General features: G+C 40.2%; 1 protein-coding gene across 1 annotated transcript in view; it reads right to left on the bottom strand.

Moving 5' to 3' along the window:
- Positions 1–12,561, bottom strand: part of MARCHF11 (membrane associated ring-CH-type finger 11) — a 32,402-nt gene extending 19,841 nt beyond the window's left edge. The window contains exons 1-2 of the mRNA XM_066545627.1: positions 12,292–12,561; positions 11,188–11,343 (exon numbers count right to left, since the gene is read on the bottom strand). Coding sequence (XP_066401724.1) covers positions 11,188–11,343; positions 12,292–12,561 — 426 coding nt within the window. The remainder of the gene's footprint in view (positions 1–11,187; positions 11,344–12,291) is intronic.
- Positions 12,562–22,238: the final 9,677 nt, after the last annotated feature.

The following is a 22,238-nucleotide window of genomic DNA, read 5'->3' as shown; positions in this document are numbered from 1 at the left end:
CATCTCCATCTCAGATGGAATTTTCACCTACTCCTTAGACTCTGGTTAAATACCAAGCCTGTGAGCTGAGAAAGTGCAGAGTGTTTAAGTCTCCTCTGACCGCAGACAGAGGTAATGGAACACGTTTCAGGGCTGTGAAACAGGTAGTGTAAGATCTCATGGCTCAAAGAGGTAAATGGCTTAGACATCTAGTAAAGAGAGGACCTAATACTCTTCTTCAGGTATGTTTGTCCAGTCAGGCCTGACTGACTTAGTAACTTATGCAGATCCAACTCTGAATTACAGAAAACTGACTGTGAATCACTACCATAAACTATACCAAAAAAAAAAATCATTTAAATTGCCATTATACTGACATCAGACTGTTTTTTGCTATGCTGTATGGAAGAGAACTGTTTCTCTTGTATTAGCCTTAACTCATAGAGGATTCTAAGGGACAAGAGAGATGAAGGAATGCATCATTTCTCCAGTCAGGGAACTTGGAATGAGGTGTTGAACAGGAAAAGTTGCTATTTTAGTGACTGTGAAAACAAGCCTAAGCAACTTTCCAATAGAAGAGCTTTTAAAATGCCACTTCGTGAATGCCTGATCATGGTCCACCAAAATGAAGCAGCCCAGACTCTCAACCAACAAGATAACCAAGTCCAGTGGTGGAATCCTCCAGCAGGAAGTTAAGTAGCTGCGACTTTGGACCCACATCCTTCAGAAATGATGATGGCCACAGTCAGTCTGAACAGCTGGATTGCTCTCTTCCGCACATACAGGAGTTTTCTGAAAGTGCTTTTCCTTTAGTAATGAAAATAAACATGAGATGTGCAAATTAACCATCTCTTTGGAGGCATGCAAATTCATGCATGAACTTGAGTTTGTAAATAAAAGTTAGGTTTCTAAAGAATTTTCTTTTTCTTATCATAAAACATATTTTACAAAACTCTCTTCCCCTACAAGAGGAACAACAGGAAAGACAGGGAGAGAGCCTTTATTGGGGAGCATAGTGATAGGATGAGGTTTAGCAACTTTAAACTAAAAGAGAGTAGGTTTAGATTAGATATTAGGAAAAAATTCTTTGCAGTGAGAGAGGTGAGACACTGGAACAGGTTGCCCAGAGAAGTGGTGATGAAAACAGAGAAAGTGACCCTGGGACAGAGACATGGCTTCTTATTCACACTTCAGATATGCTAATGCAGGATTATAGGATATAGCACTGCAGAAATTCTAGATTATTTTTAAGTAAACAGGTTGGAAGCCTGTATCTCTGAACCCAAACAAGGAAGGAAGAACTTAGAAGGTTATCTTGAGGACCTGATGCATGAGAGTTGTACAATGAAGACAAAGACTCACTTGTGTCACATGATGACCACCAAGACATCTGGAAGTACTTGAAGTACTGAAACTTCTTTCTATTCTAAAACAATCTAGACTAGAAGACTGAAGTCCATAGATCTTCTAGGTTTAATTGCTGGAGCTAAGTTCACAGCATTTGTATCAGTGACATCTACAAAAGCAGGAGGGTAAGGCCCAGAGGAAAGAGCAGCTTTTAAAATTCCAGCAGCCACTTCCCACTGAACGCACAATAGATTTTCCACAAATTTCTGAACACAGTCAGGTACATGGCATCAATTCTCAGTGGAGAAACTCTGAACTAGGCACATTTCCATAGAACCAACAGCAATTTCACATATTTTCTAGATTTTTAACCAAGGCTATAAGAAGGAAAGGGCAGTAGAAGTAGAGAATTTTGAAATCCCAGAGATTATAGGATCATAGAATTTTAAAGTTGCTAAAGATTTCTAATATCATCAAGTCCAACCATTGACCTAGCACAATTCCTTTCAGCACTAAACCATATTCCCAAGTGCCACATCCACATGCCTTTTGAACACTTCCAGACATGATGATTTCACCATTTCCCTGGGCAGTCTGTTTCAATGCCTGACCACCATTTCAATGAAGCAATTTTTGGTAATCTCAAATCAAAACCTCCCCGGGCTGTTTCCCACAACTTGAGGCCATTTCCTCTTGTCCTATTGCCTGTTCTTCACTTGGGAGTAGAGGCCAAACCACCTCACCACCACCTCCTTTCAGGTAGTTGTAGAGAGCGATGATGCACCCCTGAATGCAATTCTACAAGATGTATTTGAAGGTCCCTCTGTTTACACTGGGTAGTGGAGTATATGAAGATCTTTTTTTGTAAGTTTGACAGATATCAGAAAAGCATCTGTTATTCATCTAATTTCTATTTGGTGCAAGCATCCAGAAGGCAATGAGATGATATGCAGGACTCTGTAAATGGTGGGTGAGGAGGAAGTGACCCTCTTTATTAAGTCTCAGGAGGATTTTAGGTCAGCTTGTACATTCAAATACAATCAAAGTATCCTTTTTGGGAGGTGACATCGAATGATTTGAGCTTACAATGATTTTTATGGTCTCTAAAAACAGCGCCTATGTAGAGGAACAGTGCTGCAGGTGCAGGAGAAGGATGAAAGTGTGAGTCTCCCATATTCTATTTCTGTTATTCTGATGTGACTCAGGGAGCTCACATCAGCTGTTACACCCATTCCTTCAACTAAAATTTGTCCAACTGCTCTACTCCTATGAAAGAGTAGCCCTGAAACAGATGCGGACTTTAGTCATTCAAGGAGGAACACAATGTTCTGGGAGTAGCCACAAGCTCTAGTAGATTGTAAATTGTAGATTGCTCAGATAAAGCGATGAGATACATAAAGTGTTCCATTAAGATGTAGACTCTCAGTCTGTCTGTTTCTGCCCATGGAGCAGAGGGAGCCTCCTTAGCATGAAAAAAGAGAAGGCATACTGAAGTTTACTCTCATTGTCTTCAGATTTCTGGCTGCCAGTGTCACGGAATTTGCTTTATCCAAAATATTTGTAGTGCTTGGAATAATATGCTTCCAGTGTTAGGAGAGCAGTTAAATGTACATAAAGCTAGCTAGCATTTGATCTTGATGGCAAGGTACATGACTATGTGAAACTGCTAAGAAATTATTTTATTATATCTGTTCTTTAGCCATGAAAGATGAGAAAAATGAGCCTTAGCTTAGGAAATAGCCCCCATCCACTAATATGGCTTGTGAGGGTAACAATATGGTATATTCCTGTACTGGGAATATAGTCATCACAGAACTGGCAAAGTTTAATGCTGTCCTGAAGGGAAGACACTGCCAGAAAAATATGCAAAAATGGGACACATACACACTAATAGAGTAGGGAGTAAGGAAACAGCATGTGGCCAAGAATGAGAATACTCATTCTCCACAAGCTTCATTGAAATGTAAACAAAAGAAGAAGAAAAATAAAAGAAGAAATAAAAGTAAATAAAAAGGAAAGTTGAAATAAATTTTAAAAAGAAGCAAAGAACCCCATGGCAAAAGAGTCATGCAGGCAAAACGCACAATGAGGGTGCTCTGACTCAGACAAGTACTTCAAAGGAAGTGAGGTCAAAGTGTTCCTTCACCGTTGCACTGTAGCCACAAAAGCAGGCAGGGGCTATTCTCTGCACACTGCTGAAGCAATAAGAAAGAGTCTTCAGAGTGAATATCAAACATCCAATTTGAATCTATACATGGGACAAAAAATTTTTTAAAATACAAGTGCAATAGGTACAAAAGCTGTCTCCCCAGTACAGCAAATTAAGAAAGAAGTAAGTTGGCATGACTGCCAGTCATTGGGATGAAGTGCTGAAGACTTCAGTGAGAATGGACCATCATTCAAAACCAAGAAGTATTAAAAATAAATTTCAAAATTAATTTAATAAAATCTTCTTTGACAAGTTTCCGTTGTGGATAACAGTACATGGACACTTCAGAGTTAACACAGACTGGTAGAGAAGTCAGCATGTATTGACAGTACTTGGTGCTCAGAGCAGGCTACTTGCACTGCCAAATTGGCATAAGGTAAGGAATCATGGACACACGGTATGAAAGCAGTACACCATCATGTATTAACAATTTTTCATATTAAAAAATAGAAGAAGCCTGCTGAAACAACCACTTCTTGGTTTCAGTATTTTTCCACTAATCTCTGTTGATAGGAATTAAAGACTTAAATAATCAGGATTTTTGACATATGACAAAAAGACAAAAATTTGTATTGTGAAAACTCAGAAATCTTTGATCACTACACAAACTTCTAGCAGATCAAACCATTGGGAAAACACCCAAGCACAGAAAATGACAAAAAAACCCAGTAATACAAAGGTTTGTGAATGCAGGTCTGACACCATATCTTAAGCCTTGCATTGTTATTCTTAGCATTTCAAATGGCAGCACATATATATGTAGCAACCCTGATTCCCACTGACATCCTTTTCTACTTTTGGATGTTTTTTTATAATGAAGCCTCTTGCAAATATGTAATTTATGCTTATATTTCCAGCAACAACTGTAATTGGATATATTTCCTCTGAAAAACAACCTGCCTCTGTATCTCATGCAAGTCATTCTGCCCCATGAAAATCATAGGCTGAAGGAATCTAACTTTTTTTCCTTGAAATATTTAACCCACTATTCAATATAACAAGATAATGCCATTCTTTAAATCTACATTATATGTCTTATCACTAAATCAGTAGGACACTTGTAATTAAAAAATGATTTCCAAGAACCATTCACAGCTTACAGTGCACTGTTTTTTTCACAGTATTCTAGCAGTCAAACTGCCTTGAGCACAATCTACACATCTCACAAAATAAAAACAGAAAGCAATTGAATTTTAATAAGCTACAGAAAATAAAAGTGTAATGTATGAAGGGCACACACCCACATACTTTTAAGGCTATTATTTTTTTAAAGTATGACCTGCTTTTTTTATTTTGTATTTTACTTGATTACCTTAGAATATACTTAGAAGTCTGACAGAACTGTTTAACTGTTTGATTTTCTCTGTAATCCCCCATATTTCTTCCTGATGGCTTCACCTCCCATTTGATGTGTCCTCTGACCTCTTAAGATGAATTTAATTTCTTCTCATAACTTACAAATATGCTTCAAAGGAATATCAAAGTCAATATCTAGTATTTTGTTATTAGTTCTTCTCTATCCCTACCCAACTCTCACTGTGATGATAGAATCAGTTCCTTTGTTCAACTACTGTTCTTTATTTTTTCATGACTTTCAGATCATTGGTACTTATGATATTGTTCCATCCCCTCTTCTCTCTCACCTGTCATTAATTATCAATTAGATCCATTTTTCTAAAGTTTCTAAAGCTTTTTTCTTCTTTTCCACTGTAATGTCCACTTTGCACTCCTTCAGCTCTGTATGCTAGCAGCCAAATATTCAGCTCCTAGTGTGCTAGCAGTGCACCAGTGGCCTGCTTACTTGCTCTGTGAAAAATGTGCTCTCTCATCTGAATGGCCAACCAAATGTTTTTCTCAAGCTAAACTGACTTCTGTCTCCACACCTTTTTACCACCTTTATTTGCCCGTTCTCTACTCCTTTTATTTCCAAGTCTTTCTATGCATTAATTACAAGAAAACAAAGAAAACACAACATGAAATTCATTATCCCATTGGAATTTTCTCTTTGATGACTTCAATTTTTTGCATTTCTGTTTTTAAGTTCATGTCCTTGCTTTTATACTCTCCGTACTCTGCACCACTGGCACTTGCTTACCCAATTCTCTTTTTCACTCCCTCATTTAGGGAGTGAAATTCTCTTTTTCACTCCACTCCAATTCTCTTTTTCACTCCACTCCATCATAAAGATCCCTTCAGATCTTTAACAGAAAGTAAACATAAAATGTATTTTACCTTTCCCACCACAGAAAAAACCCCAGCTGCCCTCTCCAACAGCTCTGCTATCCTTTTGTTTCCTAACTCATTAAGCATGATACTTAGAACTGATCATAATCACCATCTACCCAGTGCAGTCACTGAGCCGACTGTGAGTATATCAGATTAAAAGGTCTATCCAGTCTAGTAAATTCTCCCTAGAAGTGGCCAAAAGATGCTTAAAAAAAAAAAAAGTGTGAGAAGTACAGGTACTGTATCTATGCTGATGACTGACATCTAGTTTTCTGTTTCAGATTTCTCTCTACTGTCAAGACTAAAGAATTAGTCTGCTTCTACCACTTTTTATATGGATTTTACCATTCAATTAGGGTCATTAAAATCTCTACGATTTTCTGTCCCAGCCCTGTAGTTTTACCGCTCCAAAACATGAATTTGTTCTTGAAATGGTCCTTAATTTATCAGGAATTATCTTAAATTTAAATATATATTTGGATCCTCCTGTTCTCAATATTTCTAAAGCTTGCATGTGCTTTCTATGTAGCACATCTAAGTCTATTCATATGTAAAAGATAATTTCTCATCATCACTTTTGTCTTATGTCTCAATTACCATAACACATATTTTAAGCTCATGACAAAAGTAATTTTCTCAGCAAGGACAAAACTGCTTCAAGTACAATTCCTTTTATTCCACTACTTTGACCATGTTACTGGCCTACTTTCTCCACTATGATGGACTCTCTTCTCCATTACATGAAATTAAAAAGACTTTATTTGATTTTTTTAAGTCCTTCCAGGCATTTATTGATGTATTAATTACCTTCTAATGACTACTCAGGCATTGAATCTCGTTTCCATTTAGTTCGTAATACCTGTCTCAGCCAAGTATTTTATTTTCCAACAGCCCTTGCATAGTGCCTTCATATTCAAAGGGTGCTTGCAAAGCTTCATTATTTTCTTTTTAAGAGGCCTCTAAAAATACATTCCATTTGAGATGCCAAAAACTGAACTATAGTTAGAAATGGCTAGTGTACCAGGGGTCTCGGTACCAGGGCTAGTGTACCATAGATTTGTTCCTTATCTCTGTTTCAAACTTCTTTGTAAATTGTCCAATATTGGAACAATCCTTTTTGTTCTTTTTTGTCTACTGACATATGGAATAGCACAATGTATTCTTCTGGATCTTCAGTACAGGAAGAGACATTAATAGATTGTCCTTAGTACATTGTGCAGTTTAGAATGCATAATTGAAGATTTCAGCCTTTCCCCTTTCCCCTTTTTAGTTATGCCTAGAAGAACTTAATGCTGTCATCCAGCTGAGCATAGTCATTAGCAAAAACTTTCACTAAACATTTACTCTACAATTTTGTCTGGACACTGACCTCCATACTGAAGTAGCTGAAGAACTTGACTTTTGCACTTTTTAGTGTAACACACATTCACATACTTGCAGTCTGCTATGCAGTTTTGCTCATGCTTATCTAGTTGATGCCAGTGAGCTTTCTCAAATGAGCGAGGATTACGCACATTAACAAAATTTGGAAAAGTGAAACCTCACCTTTTGAAAAGGTACCACTTTAATTTTTTTCTATTTTAAGAAATCAGGCCTAACAAGTAAGCATTTACTTATTTAAATAAGTGTTGTGATTTTACTGGTATATCAGAAAAGGTGTTGAACTGCCACACAATTAGGTTTTAAATTAGCACATCCATCTACTCTATTACTTTTGGAATAGGTCCATTTCACCAAAGTACCAGAATATAATGTTTTAATGAACAGGATTTATCAAACACCTAATGTAACACCATTTTATGACAGACCACACTAACAGTCTAGAAAAGGCTACTCTCTAAATATCTTTACTACTCACTTATAGAAGTGACAGGTTTTAGTACCAAAGTATATATTCTCAACCTTTGCATTATTCTAGTCCACTTTTAAACATTAATTCTCAATCTCACAAGAGCACTGATATTCTTCAATACACATTCATACTTAAGTGCAAGTCTAGTGAACTAATCTCCTGACAGCATAAAAATTACATAGCACCAATAAAAATGAAACAATGTGTTTATACTTCTTTTAGGAATATATTTCCTTTAGGAAGGAAATCTGTACAAATTATAACCTTATAATGAACTAATAAAAAATATTTCTTTTTGCACTTTTTTTCTTTTTTTGTTAGTCTCAAATATAATTCTAAATTAGTTTAATTTCCAAGTCACACATTTGAAGTTTCTCTCTCCTTTTTAAGTACTTCCAAAACTCCCTGCCCAAAGCAGTGTTTGTTCCAGCTCCCCTCATTATAGTTTGAGGGGCAGTAAGGGAATTTCCTAGTTATTAACATAGCCCAGCCTATTACTGGATCAAATTCCACCCCGCCAATGGAGCAAGTCCAGCAACATGAATGTGTGTTTTCGTAATTGGACTAGTACAAGATACGTCTTTCTGATATGATCCTAAGAGGGATACTGAAAAAATTCCAAATCTCTGTTATACATCATATCAAATGTCATCAACTTGTTTGTGTGCTCATCTTCCACTGCTAGCCCATGGGTTAATTTGGGGTTTTGTTTATGTTTTAAGGTTTATTCCCATAATAAAATCTATGTGTTTCAAGGATTAGATTCTTAAAGGTGAATTATGTAGTAGCTGCTGAATCTGGAACTGGAACACTGACAGTGGAAGAATTTCTATCAAAATAGAAATATTCTGTTTCTTGAATGTCCTGCCCGAGGAGATATACCCCTTGGAGATAACTTTGCCTTCCATGAAGCAATGGAAACTACAGAACATGTTAGATATTAAATGGAATATTCACATCTATTCCAATGTTCTGATTGAAAACAAAGGAAAATCTTTCTTAAGTCTCTACACATTCCTTAAATACATGAGGTGAAAGCAAACCTGAAGAGCTGTTGTAGATCTGCACAGACCTGAGAGTAAATAGACCAGGCTTGCATAGACCTGGCACAAATCTGCATTCACCTGAGAAAAAGCATTTTTTGTTAATAGCACCAGTTTCCTCTCCTATGACACTGCCCACAAAGTTCTAATAAGTAAAAGACCGGTAGAGACAATTCTGGGAAGATGGACTGAGGCAGACTAGTGGTTGTTGACAGAGTAAACTACTCCTGTCCAAATACTGTATCTAATGTAATGCAAGAAGTCCTGACTTTTTGGGAACTTTTAAGTACATTCACTACTTCAGCTGACGATGTTTTAAAATCCTTCTGTATTGAAATGGGCTTACCCTTAGATTTTTGCTAAAACTAACCAAAAAGTTACCTTAAAACGAGGTATTTGTGTAGCGTAGAAAACGACTCAGAACCTGTCCAAAAGTTTAAGCCAAGCCAGTGGCTAAAGGCAGCAAATATTATTACAGTCAAGAGTATGGGGAGTAAGCGCATTTTAAGACTGATTCCCCTTATAAAATTACACAGATGACTGCAGTTTGAGACTTCCTTTCAGGTTCTGTTACTACAAGACAAATATTCTGTGTAGGAGACTGAGAAAGGTACTACTGTGTTTCCTCAAAGAGACGGGTGATCTTTTGGGTGTCAGGAATTTGACCTCAGGATTGTATGTCCAACTTATTATTTGAGTGGCAACTCTATGAAATCTTTCTGTATGCTATTTTGTCTTGAAAGAAAGGACAGACTTAAATAACTTACCTAAATAATGAAAGACAGGGTGAAGAATAAATAAAGAATTAAGCTATTTAATGAGAAACATGAATCTGGTTTCATTCCCTCCTGCCCCCCCCTCCCCAAAAAAAATAAGAAGAAAACGGTGACAACTAATGCAATGAGTGGCATTTAACTTTTGTCTCTTCAGTTTCTTTTTACTTCCCTTGTAAGCTTGGCCAAACTTTGTTGCCTACTGCATCATCTACTGACTCTTCTTCGCTTCTCTTTTCCATAGTTGTTCTTCAAACTTGGGCTTGATTCTGCTGTCCACAGATAGGTGTCTAATGACTTTTCAAATGTTCTTTAATATTCACTTGGCCTCCATCTGCAGTTCCAGAGTCCCTCACAAGTTCTGTCATATCTGCTATTCTGTTACACATTTTGACTACCTTAGGACATCTCAAATAGTACTAGATGCCTCTTTGCAGGCAACTGTGTCATGTCTTTGCTGTTGTAACAATTTTCAGATACTATAATTGCAAACTATTGCTATAGTAATCTTTGCTAGGAAAAGGATGAGATTGCTGTGGACATGCAAGAAATAAAGACTTTTTAAAAGGTTAAAAAAAGCCAAAAGTATTAAACCCCATGCCAAACCATGCCTGTGTAGAAACAGAATCTACCACCTTCATTTTCTGGAATGTTTTACAAATCATTTACTTTTTAACATCATAAATATTCTATCCAGGAAAGCTTACCAAAACCTTTCCTTTGAGAATTTATAAAGGAAAAAAATTGAACTCCACTGGCTCTGAAAGTACTTGCCCATAATCTGAACAGCTGTAAGCAAGTACTCCAGATATTCTGTATCCAAGGAATGCTTATCACGTTCACACAACTGCCATTACCATCCAACCATGCCTTTTCTATGAAACTCCAATCAAATACAGGCACAGAAAAATGACCTGTGTGCTCTGGCCTTTGAGAGCTCCATCATCTCTGAGCTCTTAGGATCAAAACTAAAAAAAGATACAATTATCTTACTAAATGTGTTCCTCAGATGTTATAAAATATAATTTCCAAGATGGAATTTAAAGTCCCTAAAGAATTCTGATATGCAAAGTGGTATTAAGGCTTCCCTAAGAGATCTGGTGGAGCTTTGAGTTTCTCCCCCCACCTCTCCCTGAACATGCTACCACTACAATGCTCTAACTTCCATCTGCTGAAATGATGCTGTTGAAATGGAGCTCTGGAAAATGCTACTGCACATTTCAGCTTCTGAAACAGCTTCTGGTGGACAGAACTTTAAGAGTGTTCTACTGCTCTGAATTGTGCCAAGACTGAAAAGTCCCCTCCTTTTACATTTCTACAGTAGATGAATACACAGACAACAGAAGCTTTCTTCGCCTCTCCCCTCTGGATCCCAAGTTGAAGAAAGAACAAAATCAACCTTTGAGTGAGTCTTGAACAAACAATAAAGACATTTTTAAAGTTTAAGAAGTTAATCTGGGAGATCCAAGTTTTCTGTCACATCTCAGCATGATTTAACTACTTACAGAATTTACCAACCTCTAAAAACCATTTCTACAGCAAATCAAAAACTAGAAGAACATAACAGAATCAAATCACTACACATTTTAATATGTAACTGGTCTTAAAAACCAACTTCAAATGGGTGCAAGTGCTAGCTGGTTAGGCATATAGGATCTTCTGCTGCATTTTCCAAAAACCTTGGAAGTAAAAGTAAGAATAATTTTGTTTAAAAAAAAGACTGAAAAGACATACTTTTTTTTTAAAAGAACAAATTACCTGACAAGGCTTTTTCATTTTAATGGCTATAACATGGTATCTGTAACAGCAGAGTTCACAGGTCCATGACCCTCTTTCACTTATCCACTTTAAGAGGCAAAGCTGATGCGTGTATCGTACCGAGCCATCACAGCGGCAAGGGTTTAACAATTCACCCTGGAAAGGCAATACAGAAACATCAACTTTAAAGGAACCTTTCACATACATGTACACTCAATAGCAAAATCTTTAGGGGTCTGTAACAATGACCTGGTCTCTATCTCACTATCTGTAAAAGCATGTATTTTTGGCTATGAAATACTTAAAAATGTAATTGTCTTAAAAAATACCTAGCTGCTTCTTCTGAGAAAAGCCAGAAAGCTGTCTACACATGTTCATGTACCTGTGTGAAACAACTGAAATATTATCTTGCATTAAACAACAGTACCATTAGCCCTTTCAAATACCTCAAAAGGTATCAAAAGTGGTTGGATACATTTCTACAACAGCTATTTGAAATCACCACTCAGAAAGAAATGTGTGATGTCACAATTCCAAGACAGCCTTACTCTTGGAGCATAGCTCTGTGCTGTCCAGCTAGCCAGCTGTCAGACAGGACCTTAAATAATGTAAGTAAGCACTTCTCCCAGAGTTTCTGTGTTATATAAATCAGCTATTCTCTTCTTTCCAACTCCAAGACAAGCTATAAAATTCTAGTTACAGATCCATTGCTGATATTATGCCCAATAACGTCACGACAGAGATGATACTTGGAGGTCTTCTCAGCATTACCTGTAAGCTAACACTCGCATTTTAAAGTCTAACAGAAACCTGAGAAATTCGTACTGTGTAGAGTCCCTCAGAGGTGAACCTGGGAGCGGGAGCGCCAGAGGACACCCCGCGTGCGAGCCAGACACGGCAAAATTCCTGAATTCTCCCAAAGCTTTCCGCCGGCTCAGGTTCGCCCAGGCTTTTGCCCCAACCAGCCCGCACAGCGGCAGCCGGGGAGGGCGATTCCAGCCGGGGAGCGCCGCCGAGATCAGCACCAGGGACAGGGCTCGACCCCGAGCCGAGGGTGCGGCGGTGCGCGGGCGCCGCCCGCCCGCCCCCGGCGCCTGTGCTCACCTGCTCGGGGCCCTGGAAGCAGATCTTGCAGATGGGGCCGGCCCCGCCGCCGTGGCCGCCGCTGCCGCTCTCGCTGCTGCTGCACACCGAGCGCGTCTCGGGCTTGTCGCCGCCGGCAGCCCCGCTCTCCGAGCCGCCCCTCCGGCCCTCGCCCTCCTCGGGGGTGTCCCCGCTCGCCTCCCCCGCCCCGGCCGGCAGCTCCAGCGGGGCGGCGGCGGCTCGAGGAGGCTCTCCGGCAGGGAGCACGACGCTCCCGGAGGCGCAGCTCATGCCCCGGGGCACCCGCTCCCCCGGGGCGGGGACGGCCCGCAGCGGCGGATGGCGGCGGCTCGGGGGCGGCTCGGGGCTGCCGGCGGCCGGGAAGGTGACCCGGCGGGCGGGCGCGGCCGCTCCCTCACGGCCCGGCGCTCTGCGAGGAGCGGCGCGCGGGGCCGCGGGCGGCGGGGCGGGGCGGGGCGGGCGGCACGCGCGGGGGGACGGAGCGAGGGAGGGACGGAGCGAGGGAGAGAGGGAGGCGAGGGTCCGGCGCCGGGCACCGCCGCCCCCGCACCGCTCCGGGAGAGCCGCCGCCCTCGCCAGCGCCCTGGCGCCTGCCCAGCGGGGCGGAATCCCTGCCCCTTTCCGGGACGAAAATCCCTGCCTGCTCTCCCGCCCGCCCCCGGCGTTCCTGCCCTCAGCACCGGCTTCCCCCGCACCCCGGCGGCCGCGGCCCCTGCCCCGCCCCGCGGGCACTGCCTTCCCTTCCCTGGCCTGCCCTTCGGGGCCACCTCTTGGCCCCACGCCCGGCGCCCTGTGCTCAGGGGGCTCCTTAACCACGGGCGCCAGCGCCGCGGGATGCGGCCCTTCAGGGGACACCTACGGATCTTTCTACTTTATCGGGGTTTTGGCTGCAGGAAGCTGCAGAACGAATATTCAACAGTTGTTCTTTAGGTGTGAAACAGTAGCTTTCCCAGTCTTCTGTGGCTGCCTTTTATTTTTTCCTTTAATTCATTACATCACCTCATTTTCAAAATTAAATCTGCTAAAAGCATAATGATCAAATACCTTCTAAAAAAAAATCCTCAGCAGTTGGAAATTCTTTAAAGTTTGGCTGGGGCTGCTGAAAGAAAGTAGGTGTGAATTTCAGCATCAAGTATGACACCAGTGCACATTTGATCTCGTGAAGATGACAGCAACTGTCTGTGCAGGGAAGGAGAGAGAAATAAAACCTAAAAAAAAAAAAAAAAAAACAACCAAAAACAATTGCCAAGCCATATGCTTTTCCATAGCCACATTTAGATCCAAAGAGTGATGAAATCACACGCCTTCCTCATTGGCCACTTATCTGTAGTCTCAAGACGAGGGAGTACCTGATGAGCTCAGCCAGTGCCTTCACTGGCTGTGTTGTGATCGTAGTGGCTTTCTTGGTGTAGATATTTTATCAGAAGACCGAAGCAGCACACAGAACCAAAGCAGCACTCCTCAGCCCACGATCTCATGGCATCGCGTGGCTCTCGAGCTCTTCAGAGAGGCTTGCAGAGTATATTCCAAACACCTGGTCCAACCTTTCGGCCTGGCTGGAGACAAGCTCAGCAATGTGCTGTTGGCAGAAAAGCATCAGACCCATATTGCAGGAGAGTGGCATTCAAACCAGTTGGGGCAAAGTGCTGTTAAAGCAATTTCAGTCCCCCTAGAGTCTGCATCTATTATGGAGGCCATGCAACAGATATATTAAGGACAAAAAACAACAATGCTATTTACAGTATTGCTCTAAAAAAATGCATATGCAGAGGTTGACTTCTCAAGAAGTATCATTATAACTTTTCTCATCAGCCACTAATTCTGATTCTCATGAAACTCTCTTTTTCTGGCAGTTCTACATCAGCCAAGTCAGTGGTGGCCATTTAGCTTGGCGTTAGAGCAAGATGCTTCAATCCTAAAATTACGTTTGTTCACAAGGTGGTTATTAAGTAGGTAAATAACATGGATTTGTCCAGATTTGATAATGTAAAGCCAAAAATAATGGCACATTGACAGAGACATTTTAATGAACCGCAGATGCTGTGGAGTTAGGAAGTTCTCTACATATAATTTTTTCATAGCAATGTAATACCTGAAGGAGTTGGCAGAGAGGCTAAGCAAAAGTGAAGACAGAACTAATCAAATAGATTAATTCTAAAGAAGGAAGTGGTAATCACAAAAAATGATGGGGGAAAAAAAAGGAAGTGTCATAACAAACAGATGAATCAAAAATACTGGATAGAAGGGAATTAAAGTAAAACCAGAAGGAGAAGACAGTGGAACTAAAGGAGTAAAATGAGAAATGAATGCTAAAAAGTTACTCAACCATATCGGAGTAATACAGCATGCCCTTGCCATTTGCTGTATGTGGAGGTTTATGACATTTTTCTTTCTCTTCCTTTTGTTTGTCAGCAAAAGTTCAGCAAGTGACATGGCTTTTGGAAAGGCTATAAAAAGAAGATAAAAATGTCAACACAGAAATGGAATGACTTCTTTGTGACAGAAAAAGAAAGAAAAATGCGACTGTAGAGAATAATAGAGTGCTTTAAGAAGGTCAGTCTTTTCTACCTAATCTTGCCTGAAATAAATGTATAACATGACTCTTAAAAGGAAATACATCTGACATGAATCAGAATAATTTTTTTTTCACACATATGTAATTATCTTGGAGAGCTGATTGTGAGTGGGTATTTCACAGACATGAGTTTTTAATACATCACCTATTTGCCTGTCTACCAACAGCTACTAGCACACTGGCTAAAACAGAATTACAAAGGCTATCGATCCCTGTGCTTCAGAGAGCATTGGAGTTGTTTGGCATGCTGAGGGTGGGAGGAGATGCCAACAAAAGAGCAGAAGGGGTGGAGAACATTCTGTAACACAGCCTCCAACCAAAGCAGCGTTCAGCCTTCTGCTGAGCGAGAGAGGAGGACCGGAGCCAAAATCAAAGATTGAAACAGAAAGAAGAAAAATTTAAAGCAAGAAAGGATAATTCACTTCATAACAGCAGTAGTGTAGGTGGTTGGGAGAAAGTAAAAAAAAGAGGAGCTGAAACCAGGAATAATTAATTTGTGATTAACACTAGAACTTATGGGATTTATATTGAAGCACATTTTGCTATAGATTTCTTGAAGAACCTTGAGCAAGTGATCTCAAGTGGGCTGAACGGAGGATCTGGTTGCCTAAAGACAGGCAGCTCTTTGCACTCCCAGACGTGCCGTGTCCAACAGCCTCCAGAGGACTGTGGCTGTCACTTCTGCCATCTCTTTTGGGAACAGTGGGACACACATTCAGACCAGCTTTAGACTCCCAGATGCAGGAACATCTCCCTTAGATTGGTTTTTTCTCTACATAAAACTGAAACAATAATGTTCACTTTCTGTTTTCTTGTTCCTACCTCTTCCACTTCAATATGCGACATTTTACTGGCAGAAAATGTGGCAGATTCAGGCCACATTTGTACAGTCTTGATCTTGGCAGAAGTATCTAGGTATTATAACAAGACAAATAATAAGGAACAGTGATATGGATAAAAATAACACCGAAGTAATAATAAGAGTGTGGGACAGTGAAATGAATTGCATTTCCAGCAGGCAATGGAACAGGCAGGAGAAGTACAACCCCTGAGGGAACAGGTACATTCTTTTCTCCACAACACTGGCTCAGCACTGTGCAATATTTTCCTCCAAATAAAATAATGGAAGCTCATACCAATTCTTTTACCTGAGGAGAATCAGCTGTAGGTTGAACATCCAGGAACAAAAAAAAAATGAGGAAGGTGTTTGAATGAATGGGGGAGAAATGTTCAGGGAATAAACAGAATCGGGGGTATTATTTGGTTGTTGTTTGGTTTTTTGTGGTTTTTTTGTTTGTTTTAATTGTATATCAAGATGAATACTTTATGCAAATCTTTATGTACAGAAGAGGTTACACTGGAATAAGGTGTGCAGGTAACAAACTACTCAGGGGATTATAGGAATGGAAGCACTGTGTTACCACATGCTGAAAAGCCAAACACTGCTCTTCTTTTTTTTCTCAAAAGATTTCCGTAACACATTGACCTGTACCATAAATAGAGGAACAAAACAGCTCAATAATGAGTTTCTTCCTTTTGGCTGCTTCCTGTACCTCTGAGGAAAACATGATGATACAGTCCTAAAATATTAATAAGGGAGCAAAGGGAGTAATTGCCAGTGTATTACATTCAAAACAAAATACTAATGAGACAGTAGAAAGTTAAATCTACTTAGATAATAATACAGGCACATCATTCTATTTGCTGAATACCACATGTATACCCCTTTCACAATGAAACTCAGATTGGTGGAGATCACCTGTAAACAAAAATGAGGTATTTTGTCTCTAAGAAGATGTTTAATTTTAAATAAATTTTGCATGTTTAATGCAACATAAAGTGCACTCCTGAGTAATAAGGCAGTTTGCCACATTTCCATGTCCAGCTTTATTATACTAAAAGATCCCTGCAGATGGTTAATAGCCCTGCTAGTGACAGTGGATTATTTGCTGGTTCACTGAGCATGCCTGATTTTTGTTATGACACACACATTCATCCTGTGGTGGAAGATTTTACAGTTATGTCAACTAATTCAAATCTCCTGCAGGCAGAAATCACTTGTCCAATGAAAATCTTTATTTTGACACTGCTCTCTTGCATTTTTGGAAATGCATACCTAGTTTCCTATCCAACCCAGTATTGCTCAACACTGATACATCCCTATATAGGCAGAAGCGTCCATTCTCAGCAGAAGACTGAGGCATTTCTCAAACTTCTGTACTTGTTGGGGCTCTGAGTGCATTTCCCCATCATGGAGGAAACATGGGAATTTTTGGAAATATGAAAACATCCCCTTCCTTCTGTGGCTGGGGATGCTGGGGAAGCCGCAGCCCCTTTTTGTGGGAGCTGCTTTTAAGATGAGCCTCTGCTGTTGGCCCTGACGTGAGCCACAGCTCCCACCATGCCTGGCCAGTGCCAGCCTCACCCCAGGGCTGTGGCTGCTCCAGTGCCCAAGGGATGCCCTGACAGCAGATCCTACCATCACACACCTGGGGACCTCTCAGAACTCCTGGAACAGGAGTGACCCCTCAGAACTCCTGAAACAGGTGCCCTGACAGATCTCTGTAGGGCTTTTTGTTTGCATTGTCTAAGAAATGGTGGTTGGCATTCTTTTTCTTTCCTTCCCTAATTATTTCAGCATGCTTTCAGATGCTTACATGGATGATGACATGAAAGTTCTGATTTTTCATTAAAATACATTTTTCTTCTTGAAATGCTATAAAACCATCCACAATTGCTATGTTTTTCTGCTGGAATTCCTGTCTTAATTGCCAGTATGCTGTTTTTTATCAAAGGTGCTGATTTTTTTTTTTAACTTTTGAAACTACCTATGATTAATTTTTCTCAACCATGATCTTCCTGGGACATATAACCTCCCTTTTGATCTTTAACTGTTCTAAACATTTTCTCTTATACCGGTTGATGAGGACAGAAAAAAGGTTTAGCATGTATTCCAGAATGAGGTAATCTTTGTTTGCAAATAAATTTAGTTACTTGGTTTATTTTGGAAATAGATCAGCTGTCACGAATTCTAGAGGGCGGCATTGTGAGTTCAGTTAATTGAAACAGAAATGACAGAATGTCAATTAGCTTTTCCATTAGATGTTATATGAGCAAAAGCTACTGTACAAGGCCAAAGTTAATTTATTTTAGTATCAGCTGGTCAGATCCTTTTATATATGTTTAAAAAAAACCCAAAAACCCACCTTAAAAAAAAAAAAACCAAAACATTTTCTTTGTATTTCCTTGTCTATAAGCGTCAGAATGACTGTAATATGCAGTACAGGCATCTATAATATGCAGTACAAATATCGAACCTTGAGAAGTAGTGGCAAGACATCAAAAATAATGTAACAGCTTCCCAAATCCTGATAGTTGTCCTTTAGTCCATTCAATATGCCTCCAGCCTATGTCTGACAATTTGGAAAACTGCAAACTGACCAATGTTTGCAGCAAGGCAGTGAAATGCAGCATATTCTATGGAAACACCTTCTGGGGGATCCCACCATGAGCTGAACCCTGGCGTGGTCAGCTCCTCAGTACACACACAGGGCAGGGTGAGAACTTCACAACAGAAACTTTGTGATGGTGGGGAACTGGAGCTTGTCATAATTTTACTGTGGTGTCAAAACTCAAGTCTAAATACCATTAAGTGAGGATGGAAATTTTTCTTGATAAACCAAACCACAAAGGGCAACTAAATAGGTATTTTGCTGACATACTTTACTGGTATTTACGTGGTGAAAGGAAAAGGACATCCACTCGGGTCTGAGATGTTCATTCCTGGTTGAAGAGCACTGCTTTGGTTATTTCTCACACCACAGGTAGGTCTGTTTTGTCTTCAAGGGATTAGTCTCAATTAAAAATTAAAAATACAAGCCCCTGTTATTTGAACAAAGGACCAAGTCCTCCACCCTTGATGCAGCAGCAGTTGTTGCAGCCTGTGTGATCTTAGCCACAGGACGTGCCACAGTTAAGATGAATCAGCACAACTTACAGAATTACCTAATCTAGCATTTTCTGAGAAACTGTGGCAGAAAAAATGCAAGCTGACAGATTTTGCTCTGGCTGGACTGAGAGTTTTCCAGCTCTGCCAGAAGTGACCTGAGGAAGTTGTCAGTTATCTGTTATTAAACTCCTAAAAAAGAGACCAGCTCCTCCAGATATGAGACTTTCCCTCCTAAAAATTCCAAAACATTAGTGAGATTCAATAGAAGAGCTGGAGATAGACATTATAATTTCAAAGTTGCAGCTTGAGCGTGTTTTTCTATGAAATAATTTCTTGTCCTCTTTATCTTTCTACCCACCAGCCCCCCAAAAAATTTTAAAAAAAGAAGAAAATTCTGTCTCATGAGATTGCAAGATTGCCCATGTGTATTGGGAGTCAAAGTTCTCCTTGTGATAAATTTGCAGGAAAATATGTAAAAGTCACTACGGGCCACATTGGATTAGATTGGGAAGGTGTTACATCACTGAAGAGGACCTAGTTCTTACAAGATCCACTGTATTTGCTAATTAAATGATCTTATTTCAGGAAGGCTTGTTTTGGAAAGTTATATAAACCAGAAGTTACATCTTTTGTGCTTCTTAAAGGGGAAACAGCATTTTCTTACTCCATTCTCACTGGTCCCAGATTCCTGCCAGATGAATGAGATGTTGGTTAAGTTGGTTATTTAGGGATTTTTTTAGTTCATTTTCTTCCCCTGAAGACCCTTGCAAAAATGCTAGGTAATGCAGGACTGTGTTATCTGGTGTGGGAAAGGAAAAGAAAATGGTTGGTGGAAGCTCATGAGTGTTAAATCAAGGTCTGAAATCTGTAGTAAAGGAAATGTGAGATTTTCTGTACCTTGTTAGGAGGTGATTCCTGGAGGTGGGAGTTGCGTGGGGGTTTATGCAACTCAAGGATAGTTTTTAGGAAAGTTTCTTTATTTATGGCTGTGATACTTTGCAAGCAAGGTAGGACAAGGCAGGAACAGAAAAGGAAACCATGGAAATTCCTACAGTGCAGTAAAATCCAGGGCTGGCCTGTGGCAAGGATCACTGTCTTTCATTGCCATGACATCCCAACACACCAAGTACACAAAGGGTTGAGCACAAATCCATGGGGTACCTGCTTCCTTTGCTGCGCACTCTGTTCACTACAGGAAGGCATGTCAGTGATGAGTGCTCTCACTGCCAAATGTAGCTTCACACTTAGAGCTTGCAAGGCCACTGAGCTCGCTGCAAACTTGAACCTGAACACTCAGTTGAATAAAATCTCCTGGAGAGATGAAGGCATGTGTTACTGACATGTGACCCTTTTGAAGAATGGCTGCAGGAAAAGGATAAACTGTGGGATTGTCTTGCAACCAGTTTGAATAGTCTCCAACTGTTAAAACTGCAAGATATAACTTGCCTGAGTTATTCTGGACAGTGTAGAGGCACTGGAGCAGGAGTGGCTTCAGCCTTGGTGGCAGACATTTCAGTGAAAATTTTAAGTTTGCTCATCTGAAATCTGTGTCCTCTGGATGCAAGCTATAATTGCATTCACACCGAGCTTGCAGATATGCCATAGGACCTGTAGGAAATCTGTGCCTTTTTAGGGTAGCATCTGGAGATGTGGAGATCAGACAGGGTACCTAAAGGCATTCAAAGTGGCACCAAATGTGTATGCAACTACATAAAAGCTTAACCAGTCACCTCAGAAATAGGACTGGGGCAAAGTCAGACTGCATTTAAGTGCATCTCAGCCTCTCACTTTTTCTCTAGACTTCTGAAGAACTAAAGCTTTACCACTCCCACTTCTGTTTTGTCACAATTCCTCTTCTACCTCCGTCATTTGGAGTGGTGATGGTGGAGAAAGAGATACATGGAAAATGCTAACTTGGATGAACAGATCCTGGATACAGTTTCAACATTTTCCTAGATTAGGCCTACTGCTAATCATGAATATAAAATTAGTGAATTTGACCCTTGTTCTCCTGGTAACAAACTCTTCTTTCTGGAACAATTGTTTAGAACAGCAAGCAATTACTTTCTTCTGTACATTTGATTACTAATTTCTTACGAGAACAATAAAAAACAAGTAACTTCTCTTCCAGTCCTCACATTATAATTTTATTCCTGCTGCCAAAGCATCCCTGGCTGCTGCTTTGTATATTTGATGTGCAGCTGTGGTAGGAAGCCACAAATAGCATGGCATCTTGAAGAGCTCTGCTGCCAAGGGTGAAAGGATCCTGCAGGGCATCTCTCCTCAAGGATCCATCCTATTTGGAAAATAGCAAGTCATGTTGTGGTGTGGAAGATGCAGAATCAACTAAAAAAAGTGTTCTTTTTCCAGCCTTCTCCATTGCAGGAAAGAAAGTGGCTTTTGGCCAGCACACTCTAAAGAAATGGGTACCCTTTCTCACTGGCTTGAAAGGCTGCCACCAGCTGCTGTGCCTGTGTTACATATTTATGGAGGCATGGCACAGGAGGGAAGTATTTTACTATAGATGGTTGTTTGGGTTTTTTCACCTGCTGGAGTAGATGAGGGATACTTACAAAGCAATCAATCTGTAGGATGCCTCAGGATCAACTAAATGCTTTTTTTCATCATTTATGGTAAGCATGTGCCTTTTACACTCAAGAGAGGAAGGGGAGCATCCTGAAATTGTGCAGACTATAAACTAATAAATTGCACACAGTATAAACTATATAACAGTATAAACATCCTGAAATTGTGCACAGTATAAACTAACCTTTTATTGAATTAAAATGCATGAATATGCATGGGTGGCTGTGTCTGTCTTCAGGTGAAATAGGGCAGTCTTTATAAAGCTTCCATGACTGGCTGTGAATTTTTCAAACTCTGCGTGTCCCAGAGACTCCTAGCTCTTTTTAGCCAAATGCTGGAAACATAGCACTACTTGAAAGATAAACCTGGGCGCTTAATTAAAATCTGAATAAAGATATTTGAATATGTTACCTTAAATTTCATCCCTGTATCTATTTTATTCTCATAGATGCTTTTCCTGATAGCATCACGTCTTTTGAAGTTGGTCTGTCCTTTATTTATAATACACATTCCCAGCTGTCTCTTGATAATATTGCAATGAATCATTCAGAGAGTGGGGTGAGTTAGATGATCTTGTCCAAAGTAAAAAGTAATAGTCGATGATTTTTATATTTTTATGTCTGGATCATGTTCCTCTGAATCACAGGGAAAAGGAGTTTTACCATCTTTAATAAGAAATGTTCCCTTGCAAAGCATACCCAATTTGCAATGTTACACAGCTGATGCACATATGAGAAGTTACCAGCTAACATTAATTAGCATTTTAAAGCTGTACGTCCTGGGAGCAAAGTTCAGCAGTCTAACTAACTGATCTTTCTGCCTATCTTCTCATGCCCA

Source organism: Molothrus aeneus, chromosome 1, assembly GCF_037042795.1.
Source record: "Molothrus aeneus isolate 106 chromosome 1, BPBGC_Maene_1.0, whole genome shotgun sequence".
Classification (NCBI taxonomy): domain Eukaryota; kingdom Metazoa; phylum Chordata; class Aves; order Passeriformes; family Icteridae; genus Molothrus; species Molothrus aeneus.
The sequence above is the reverse complement of the archived record's forward strand: the minus strand, read 5'-3'. Positions and strand labels throughout refer to the sequence as shown.